Below are 11,098 nucleotides of genomic sequence, written 5' to 3' on the forward strand. Positions count from 1 at the left end.
AGAAGTTATTAGAGATTCTTTACCTAATGACACATCTGTGGGAACATAATTTTTTTTAATCAAACAAATAATTTGTGCTATTACTGCCAATGTGAAATCTACATTTATCCTTAGCTAGCAGTTTCAAATTTCCTTTAGTGTTGCCTGCTTTGGCCCCTAGAATACAGTCAGCTATGGTCACTGGAGTATAGCTACGCATGTGTGCATGACCCTCAAAAAAGTCCCGGCTGAACCTAATGGACACGGTTACCAACAATCATTGAGCCATTACAAATAACAAAAGATACAAAGATTGTTCTTTTCATTCAAACACAAAAATATCCTAAAATAACTCCACATAAATAAAGTACATGCATAGAAAGACAATGACTGATAGAAAATAGTCAAAAAAATCTCTTTTTATTACAAGAAAAAACCAAAATCTTATATTCTGTGTCAAACAATATAGCGATCATGCATAGATACATATTATAGAAAAATATTACATATATTAAAACCTATAAATCCAGTACATGAGACCATAAAAGTATATTAATCATTATATTAATTAGCTTAGAAACCCTAATAAAAAAAATAAAAATGTATCACACTTGATCAGGACAACAGGACAACAGCAATCCCTCATTTAATCCTCCAGGAGGTGCTGTTTGCAAATGAAATTTCCAGTAGACTTCCCCTCAGAGAAGCTTCGGCTCTTTATCGCCACCTTTTATTAATGCTCAACCATTTCATCGAACTGAGTGAATCTGCCTCAGAGCCTTTACCTTCACGGTCAAACACCAGGAGAGAGTCATAAGGAGGAGCTGTGGGTTCACTGTCTGCAGCACATGTATTCTAAGAGGGGACAAAAAATAAATAAACAGTCCTGCAAAAATGTATTTACCCTCTTTCTGATGTCTTTTTTTTTCATATTTGTCTCAGTTAAATGTTTCAGAACATCAAACAAATGTAAATATTAAACAAATATATCTAAGGAAAGACAAAACGCTATTTTGTTCAGTGATGTGAAACATGTAGGTTTGACAAATATGCAAAAAACTAAGAAATTTTAAAAGTGAAAATATTGAATATAAAGATGCACATATTATACAAATATAAAGAAAAACCTAAGTGTTAAGGGCCATGAGGTGATTTGAGACATCTCGAAATGCAGCGAGAGAAACAACTGATGGAGAAACGTCCTCCATCAGTGCAGTAACTTTCCTAGCAACTGTCTGCGACTGCCTTCTTTAACTGCCACCGGCTACAGTATTTGTGTTTAGCGTTTCACTTTCTTCACACGCCGAGTAGCTGATTTCCACAGGAAGGGGTTAAACTGGAATTAAGAATACATCAGACCTGCAGGTGAGGGTGTTTACACATGTGGGTTTCCAACTTCACATTTCAAAAAAGGCTTGAGGTCTGCTTTTTTTTTTAAAAGTGGAATTTGTTCATATTCTCTACAATTGTAAGTGAGAGACCAGCAGAAAAATGTGAGCCACTAGCAGCATCAATTAAAATAACTTCACTTATGTTTGTACGACCATTAGGCTGATTACAGACTAACTTTTTTCCTCTAATATGTCACACACATGTTTAGAAAACACGTTTGAGAAGAGACAGGCTCCCATGACAAGCAGAGTTTATTTTGAAAACTCCTGACCCCACTTATCTACTTTCCAGGTTTAGGCAAAAGGACATTAAAACTATGCTTTACAATATTTAAATGTCCCCTTGTAACTTCTTTTAATCCAAATGTTTCTGACAGAAAAAAAATACAATCTGTTCAATGTAATATTAGTTTAATTTTGTAAATGGAATGGAAACATAAAAACACGATTACAATAAACATTTAAACTTCATTAAAAGATACTTCACAGCTTACACAAACAGGGACATGGAAAAAAAAAAAAAGACTAAATGGAAAAACAAAAGCACAATAAGAAAATCAATAGAAGTGAGAGGTACCATTATTTCACATCAAAAATACACTGAAGGACTTTTTCCAAACAAAAACTGTATTTGTGACCCATTAAATGCTGCAACTATGAATTGGTAACTGAACTTTTCCTAAGAACCAGACAAATTGGAGTGCCGATGTTTCTGTAGAAAGCATATGGATGGCCACCCTCTATTCCAAAGACATTGAGCAGGCTTAGCATGTGTGGGCCAACTGATTGTCAGATATGCGGAAAAGTACGAGCTGCAGTGTGTTTATATTTTTGGTCACTCGGGACTGTGCTGCGTTTCGTTGTAGTTCTACAGTTTGATCCGGAGGTATTTTGACCTGCATCGGTTCACAATGTGTTGTGAGCTAAACTGAACAGTTCCAGACCGATGATTACTTTTGCATTTGTCTGTTCAGGCTAACTGTAAGTAAACACTGAAAATCAATCAGTCTATATAGCAAGCTGTAACTGTGACAACCTTTAGAAAATGTTAACTGACTGTCATGGCCAAAAGAATTCACAATAAAACTGTATTATTAACATAGATACAGAATATTTACAAAAAAATGTTATCAGTACAATTCTCCAAGAATCGTTGACTTTATTATTTTTCTTTTTTTTTAGAAAAATTAATTGCACTAGTTATAAGAGTGTAGATAGGCATTGTTTGTAACCAAAACTGTATAAAAAGTATATAAAACAATAAACTACAAGACTATTTATTGTATTATCATATCTGTATAGTTAATATGATCTCAATAGTTCATTTTCTAAAGATCAAGGGTCTCGTTAATACTTACTGTTACAGTCCTAATCTGAATAGCCCAATTCTCGTAATTGTTTCTCTCTGTCCATTAGTTGTGGTGAGATCTAGCCAGATCATAGTTCAGATACACCACAGTAACTGTGATATCATCTCTGTACATTCGCGCTAGATCCTCCGGCAAAGCAAGCATTGACGCCAGCCTCTCCTGGGATAGTTCTCCATAGTCCCCAGTGCCGAGAGCATGTCTGATGAGGTGTGTGGCAGCGTTTGTGTCTAGAGCCGGGGAGGCACGGGCCTGGCGTTTCAGCAAGAGTTCATGCATCTGACCCAACTTCAGCTTTCTCTCAGACTGAGAAACTGGAGCCTGGAAGAAAAAAACAAAAAGGTTAGTTAGAAGCCTTTTTGTTTTTTCAGGTCAAGATTGCAGGATAAAGTCTAAATAAAGTGCTGTATCTAAAAGTTACATGTTGTGAAGTAGTTACTCCATACAAACCTGTAGGTGAATTCCACTCAGGTGCTCTCCAATGAGCCGTACTGCCTCCTCACTCCCTAGTTCATCCCATAAGCCGTCAGTACCGAGGATCAGGAAGCAGTCCTGGGGTCTCAGTTTATGATAAGTGATCTCAGGTGACACGTCCAGGTACGGCGGTGTTAGATAGTTAGGCGGAGTGTACTGATACAGATTAAGAGAGTCAAGGTCTACTCCAGATTCCAGGCTGGCTAAAATACTTTGCTGCAGCTCATGGCTCCATTTAAATCTCACATCACCAAACGCACGGAGTGGCATTAGGACCTGACAGAAAGATAAAGAATTGAACCAATGACTCATTCTCTAAACCGAATGGCAAACAAATTTGTGATCTGTTGCATGTGGCGACAAAAACCCACCCCTAGCAGCCTGTCATCTGTAACCACTGTGTCGCTCTCTGAAGGTGGATGTTGGGCTTTGATGCGTTCCACCTCAGCCTGGTTCTGTGAGTTATGGTCTTGAGAAAGGGGTAAAGCGCTCCATGAGCCATCTTCATTTTGCACCCCTAGTACTGCTCGACAGTCACCGGTGTTCGCCACGTGGATGCCATCCATGCCAACATGGGCCACACAAGCAGTGCACCCGGCAAATGCAACCTGGACAGATAATGCATGTGTATCAACCTTGTATGAACTTAAAACACACTAGAGACCGAAGACTGCTGTATCTTATTACCTGAATGGCTGTACTTCTCATTAGGTCATTGGATAGAGGAACTTGAGCCTCCAGAGAGATGTCAGCATCAAGCCGTTTGAAAGCATAATCCAGAGCATCCTGAGGACTAAAAAAAGAAAACAGGCTTTTTGTTTTGTGCTATTCTGCATACACAGATAACTGACAAGTTAAGACATAAATCAACACGTATTAGTAAAGTGTTTGATGCTGAAACGGCTTCAGTGCGTCCTGTTATTGATTTCAAATTTTCTGTAAGTAACTGTATTATTAAACCCCACTCAAACCTTCTATCACTACCACAGCATCCATCCCTCCACAGTGGGTCAGCGCCCTGACCCACTGGTGTCAAGACAACCATCTCACCCTCAATGTCGCAAAGACAAAGGAGTTGATAGTGGACTTCCAGAGGTGCAGAGAAGTACACACCCCCATCACCATCAACGGCGCTGCTGTGGAGAGAGTGAGCAGCTTCCAGTTCCTTGGAGTACATCTGGCTGAGGATCTTACGTGGTCAGTACACACAAACAAAACAGTGAAGAAGGCGCAGCAGCGCCTCTTCTTTCTCAAGAGACTGAAAAGATTCGGCATGAGCCCCCGCATCCTCAGGACCTTCTATCACTGTGCCATTGAGAGCATCCTCACTGGATGCATCACCACCTGGTATGGCAACAGCACCGCCTACAACTGCAAAGCTCTCCAGCGAGTAGTGCGGTGCTCTGAACGGATAATTGGAGGTGAGCTTCCCTCCCTCCAAGACATCTACAGGAAGCGGTGCCTGAGGAAAGCGGGGAGGATCATCAAGGACTCCAGTCACCCCAGCCATAAACTGTTCAGACTGCTTCCATCAGGAAGGAGGTTCTGCAGCATCCGGTCCCGTACCAGCAGACTGAGAGACAGCTTTTTCCATCAGGCCATCAGACTGCTGAACACTTCATAGACACCTCAGCTTCACTACTGGAACTTTAACATTATGCACTCCATACTGTACAGTAACGCCACTGTTTTGCACATGTCTCAATCTGTATATTTTATTTTATATATTTTATTTATTGTTTACTCTATTTAATTTGTAAAATATGTGTACACACACACACACACACACACACACACACACACGTAGAAAAATATTTAGTATACACATCCAGAAATGCATATACTATTATATATTGTACATATATTTATTAGTTTCAGATGTAGCCATTCTTGTATTTTGCTTGTTTACATTATTGTATTTGCACAACTCTGTTGCTTGTGAAGCTCGCACACAAGAATTTCACTCACATGTGCTGTACCAATGTACCTGCACATGTGATGTGACAATAAAAGTGATTTGATTTGATTTTGATTTGATTTGACACACACAAAAACTGGATAATGCTTTAAAAGCTGGGTCAAAGCATTGACATTTGTATAATTTTACACCATTTGCTACATCTATCAAGGACTAGGTTTGAAACAATAAAACAAGCTAAATAATAATTCCTCCCAGTCTTTGCTGAAGAGAAGATTTATTTGCATTTACCTCATGCCTGACTCGTGTTCATCACTGTCCAGTAATTCTTGCCAGAAGACTCTGAGGTTGTCGATGTACAGGGAAGCAGATTCACGATAATTAAAATCTGTATGATGTTTATACCACTGCAGGATGGGAGGAATAGGTCTGCTGTGCTCCATGCATTTTTCGAGTTCTTCCAGGCTGTGCCTTTGCATCATTGCAACTGCTATATAGTACAGCAGCCGCTCACTAACGGCCTGAGCACACGCCCAACCCCCGTGGCCATCAAACACTCCAAAGAGCATGCCCTTTGACTGGAGAAGACAGAGAAACATAAAATTTGATTTTACAAGAAACAAGTGGAAAAAAAACACAGATTTCACTATAGCAAGGGGGAAAAAACTGCATGCCTGTAAGCAGGTGGCTGCACTGCGACGGTCCTCATTAGGAGTGTTAGCAGCTAGCTGGTTGCTCTCAAACTTCCTCACAACACTTAGTCCCCTGCCATCAAACTCTGGGACACTCACAGACTGAAACAGAGATATGGTTTGTGTTACTTTAGCTATTTACCAAAACAGTTACATAATAAATATGAACTTAAAATGAAGACACTTAACTAGAGTTCGTCAATATTCACATTCAAACTGAAAAAGGTTTTTGAAAGAAAATGGCAAAGAAAATTACTGAACTCTTTTCAACCCAACTGAGGCAAGCATTCAGGTTGCTGACAACAAAATGCAATAAATGAATAAAAAGTAAAAACTAGTGTTTAGTGCATACTTCTTCTGCACATTGTACAATGGCCAGCTCATGATAGTCTGAGTGCTAAAGATTGTTACCCAGTCAAAATATGTGAGTAAATTTTTAAGTTCCCAAACACTTTCAGAGTTTTGCTAAAAGAAGAGGTGATAGGCATAACGGTAAACACAATATTTTTGATGCATATCGCTGGTATTTAGTAAAAAATTAGCACAATATTCTCTTTGTTGTATTTTCATTTAATTAATAAGTTTAAAGTATCTGCTGGGTAAGACTGTGTGCTATCCCTTACTTGTTCATTGGATCTAAGAATACTGTTGATCTGTACTCTCCTCTGCTGAAAGTCCAAATCCTGATGAGTTGAGAGGTGTCGCTGGCTTTTAGACAAATTCCCAGATTCATCACCATTGGATGGACCCCAGGATGAGAAGTAGCAGTGGGGTAAGTGAGACTGAGAACAGCAAATTGCTACAGCGTGTGCATTCTGAGGAAGAAAGGGGATTAAAAATACATTAGGGCAGTGGTTGCTAAAGCTTTTCTGCTAGACCCGCCTTTGATTTAGAAGAAAGAATAAAATAAAAGCAGACAAACCTGGAATTGAGCACCATAATAAAGCGTGAGTGAGTTTGACGCTCGTTGCAGGATGCTGGCGTACACACGTCCATACATCGCTGTTGCGACACTCTAGGTAGGCTGTGCTGCAGCCTAATCACCTTTATGCCTAGCTCAAGGATGAAAAAAATAAAAATGTTATACATTTGCTCATGTGTATGGTGATGCTACGATGTTCCTGGCGATAATTAAATGGCTAGCGTAAGCTGGTAGCATTTTACATGCTCCATAGATCAAACAGTTTCAGATTAACAACATGATACATTTGTTACACGCCACTCCCAAGTGGCATCTTCTGACATTTAGGTACATTACGTGCAAGTCCGCCACGTACCACAGAGCTGTCAACATGACACGTAAAGTTAGCTTGCTAGCTGGCTAGCTTGCGCTAACATTTGGTTAAAAACCACACCGTACTAGCGTTACCCAGTAGCCTGTACCTAGCTAAACTTCCACACATGTAGCGGCTTAAGATATATGTCAAGTCAACTGAACAACCAAATACGTACAAACTTCGTAAAACTTCGAGTGAATCGATGTCCATTGAATCACTACTCAAAATCATAACAGGACGGTCACGTGCTGAAACGTCTGACGTAGCAGTTATCGCGCTCTGCTGTAGTAGATGTAGAGCTTAGTGGGGTGCATGCTTCCTCTTTTCTTACCTCTACTGCAAATTTTTAGTGTCGATCCATTACACAATCGATCATTGTGATCTTTACTTCCCACAATAATTAGTGACTATAACAAAACACATTTTTCAGCTTTATATGTATTTTGAAACTGAGTTTTCTTTCGAGACCTGCAATGTATATCTGCTTCTAAAGCACTTTGGATCTGTTTCTGTTGTTTGTATGTGTTTATAGGCCGTCAATAAAATAATCTCGACGAAAAGGTTCAGACATTTTTCATAGTGACTGTTTGAGGTATAGATTTTAATGTAAAAACAATCATTTATCTTTAAATTTCTTTTTCTATTTTTCTGTCCACTGCTTCTTGGCTCTTTCAACGCATTTGGGAGAACAAAAAGTTGTGTTATCTTTCTCACAATTCCTGTTTTTCCTAAAGATACAGTCTTTGTTGTAACCAATTCCTAACCAATCGATATAAGTCCTTTTCTCCTTCCTGTGTTCAGCCGCCTCACATACAACTCACAATGAAAAATTAAATTATTTTATTTATTCGTACAACATCTCTATGTTGTACGAATAAATAAAATAATTTAATTTCAACCAGAGCTCAACCAGAGACGAAAAAAGTTATTTATATTTTTTCCTCAAGACTGTATTATAATTTAAACGTTAGGCTCAAGTGGCAAACTACCCGTTTCAACTACAAATTTACAAATCAATCAAATTTTGCAATTTCTTTCTTTTTTGTCCATTTCAGTCAACTTCCCTCAGTGACCTCCTTGTTTATGCTGCAGTTGGTTTTTGGCGTTGAATGGATATTGTCAACCATTTTTCTTCGAACATTATATTGATCATCTTTAAGAAGTTATCATTACAAGGCAGCGAGAGAGACAGAAAGGCAGGAGAGTTCAGGTAAGAGTTGGATTTTAAATAGAGGGCTCTGTGTGCGGGCAGGCGGAGATGAGGATCCAAATGCAGGACTCAAACACAGAATTGTAACTCAAAAGCTCAGCTTTATTGCTGGAGAAATTAAAACATGAACTGAACAAGGGTAGTGAACACGAAAATACTGAACACAGTATAAAACACACAGGCATAATCCGACGGTACGATGCAGCACTGAGCAAAGGCAAACACAGGGCTAATATACACAGGGAAGTAATCGGGGAATGGAAAACAGGAGGGAGACACAGCTGGGAGAGATTGGGGCTAACGAGTCAGGGGATCGAAGCTGGACACACTGACACAATCCTTCAAAATAAAACAGGAAACAATACACACTAAACTAAGACACGGACTGGACAGAGAGAGACAGACTAGACACTGAACTAAACCAGCAAAAAACATGAGAACACAAAACCTAAGAACTAATCCCTAAACAAGAAGAACTAAAACATAGATTAATAATCATCATCATCATAACCAACAAAAGCACCACAAGAGAATAAGAAAACTATCCATAATGCAAAAACACACCAAAACATAACAACTCAAAATACTGGGTCAAACTGACCCAGAACCGTGACAGGTAAGGAGATGTCATTTCAGGACTTAAACCAGACTCTAAGAAATTGCTGTGTCTAATTTTGCGATGCTGCGAGTAACAAACTGGGTTGAGTTTGGAGGTTGAAGAGGAACTTTCCCTCGCCAGGCCTCGACAGCCGTCTGTGTTTATCTCATGCAGCGCAGGGCTAAATTTAAAATTATTAAATACTTAAGACAATGTATATTCTTCTATGACAAAAAATACAAGTGTTCATTTAAGCAAATAAACAGAGCCGTAAGAGATGTTTTTCAGAAACTGTTGTCTTTATTTTGATTTGCAACTAACAAATTTTTTTTTAATTTGTAGTTTTTGTTGTGCTCTCTATTATGTGAACCCCTCACCTAATTTGTTATGTTTTTTAACAAGTTAAACCCCAACAATCAAATGATCCCCTGTGAGCAAGCACTAGGCACGGTGGAAAGGAAAAACTCCCTTTAAACAGGAAGAAACCTTTGACAGAACCAGGCTCAGGAAGGGGCAGCCATCTGTCGCGACTGGCTGGGGGGTGAGAGGCAAAAGAAAAGAAAAATGAGAGCACAAGTTAGCTAAATGTTGTCTAACATAAACCACTTATGGTTTTCTGGACTGTGGATGAAAAGCAGTCCATCATTACTAGTCTTTAAAAAGGGACTAATCGATCACCAAGGTGGCAATATGGCTCAAGGAGGCCATAGACAGAGTTAAATAGGCAATCACTGTTAAGCACTGAAAAGCCCCAGTAACCTGCAGCTATAATAAGGCCTACTGCAGCAACACCTAAACCTATTTTAAGTAGGCGTTTAGCACCATGACACCATGAACCACTAGTCGGAACCACGTCAGGAGATGGTTCTGAGACAGGAGAAACAAGCTCCTCGGGTTCAGGAGCAAGATTCTGCTGTGTCGGGACCACGTCAGGAGATGGTTCCAAGGCCGGAAAAAAAAGATCCTCGGGTTCAGGAGCAAGATTCTCCAAGGCCGGAAAAAAAAGATCCTCGGGTTCAGGAGCAAGATTCTCCAAGGCCGGAAAAAAAAGATCCTCGGGTTCAGGAGCAAGATTCTCCAGCTGCAGAGGTTCACCAGTGATGTTGTGAACAGCAGCTAATATTTTTTCTTCCTGCTCCCTTCTCAGCTGATCCTTAAGATTATTAATTATTTCTCCTTTAATTTTAAGATGTTCATAAAGTTCATCTATGAGATCTTCATTATGAACAATCTTGAAATTTTGCTTTTTGACTTTTTCTTCCAGCCAAAATATTTGCAGTGTCTGACTTTCTGTTGTGTTCTCATGCATTTTAGCCTGCAGAGATTCCACCTGTGACTGCTTATCATCCAGTGTCTGTCTCACCCGGCGCTGAAGAGTACAAATTTCTCTTTTCAGCTCAACTGTGAGTTCTATCTTCCGAAGTATTTCCCTATATTGTTTTTCTATTATCTTTTCTTTTTTTATCATGTCATGGTGCATTGTCTGAACATTCTTTTCCTGTTCCTGGAGTTTAGCCTCCAGAGATTCCACCTGTGTCTGATTTTGTTCAGCCTGAGCCTTCACGTGTTTAAGCTCATCTCTTGACTGATGGAAATTATCTTTATAATTATTCTTTTTGAGCTTTAGGGTGCTCAACTTCAACTGGAGTTGTTGAATTTTCATTTGAAGCTCCATAAATGTTTCGTTTGACATTTCTTTAAACTCTTAATGCAAAGTGTCAACAAGAAAAAATGTCTGCTTAATTGTTTAAGTTTAAAAACAGTCCCTTTCTGAAAGGTTTCTGGTTTGTTAAACACAACTCGCTGTTTCTGAAAATGTTCCAAGTAAAACTGTGTTTGCAAAGGTGAAGAGGGGCTATTTATAGACTTTTGTGGCAGCGAATTTGACGTCAGCGCTCTTCGAGCCTTTGATCCTTTGTTCGATCACAGGATCACATGACAGCTGTGCGTAATTCTGCGCATGCTCAGAGAATACCCATTGTGATGCACGGTTTTGTTTTGTTTTGAATTTTTTTTAAATACCCTGAAAACAGTCCAAACAGTGTTGCCAACTTAGCGATTTTGTCGCTATATTTAGGGAGTTTTCAAACCCCCTTAGCGTCGTTTTTTTTTTTTTCTAAAAAGCGACTAGCGACAAATCTGGCGGCTTTTTCTGGTGTTATTGGAGACTTATTTATGACGACTTTTGACGT

At 39.3% G+C, this 11,098-nt stretch overlaps 2 protein-coding genes across 4 annotated transcripts; both read right to left on the bottom strand.

The window, feature by feature from the left end:
• Positions 1–1,604: 1,604 nt before the first annotated feature.
• Positions 1,605–7,404, bottom strand: pdp2 (putative pyruvate dehydrogenase phosphatase isoenzyme 2). 3 transcript variants are annotated; one of them, XM_026176135.1, is made up of 9 exons: positions 7,274–7,404; positions 6,744–6,873; positions 6,445–6,636; positions 5,804–5,923; positions 5,421–5,707; positions 3,899–4,004; positions 3,583–3,819; positions 3,188–3,487; positions 1,605–3,058 (listed from the first exon to the last, which is right to left on the bottom strand). In XM_026176135.1, the coding sequence occupies exons 2-9, from the start codon at positions 6,819–6,821 to the stop codon at positions 2,783–2,785; spliced, it is 1,596 nt and encodes a 531-aa protein (XP_026031920.1). In that variant the 5' UTR covers positions 6,822–6,873; positions 7,274–7,404; the 3' UTR covers positions 1,605–2,782. The 3 variants fall into 3 exon arrangements, with proteins under 3 accessions (XP_026031920.1, XP_026031921.1, XP_026031922.1); XM_026176136.1 differs by having other exon boundaries at positions 6,744–6,877; XM_026176137.1 differs by lacking the exon at positions 7,274–7,404 and adding an exon at positions 7,099–7,253.
• A 1,983-nt stretch (positions 7,405–9,387) lies between these two features.
• On the bottom strand, positions 9,388–10,943 carry LOC113027478 (golgin subfamily A member 6-like protein 22). Its single transcript, XM_026177094.1, has 2 exons — positions 9,961–10,943; positions 9,388–9,915 (listed from the first exon to the last, which is right to left on the bottom strand). Exons 1-2 carry the CDS (start codon positions 10,597–10,599, stop codon positions 9,562–9,564), a joined length of 993 nt encoding a protein of 330 aa, XP_026032879.1. The 5' UTR covers positions 10,600–10,943; the 3' UTR covers positions 9,388–9,561.
• Positions 10,944–11,098: the final 155 nt, after the last annotated feature.

This window comes from Astatotilapia calliptera, chromosome 7 (assembly GCF_900246225.1).
Source record: "Astatotilapia calliptera chromosome 7, fAstCal1.2, whole genome shotgun sequence".
Classification (NCBI taxonomy): Eukaryota; Metazoa; Chordata; class Actinopteri; order Cichliformes; family Cichlidae; genus Astatotilapia; species Astatotilapia calliptera.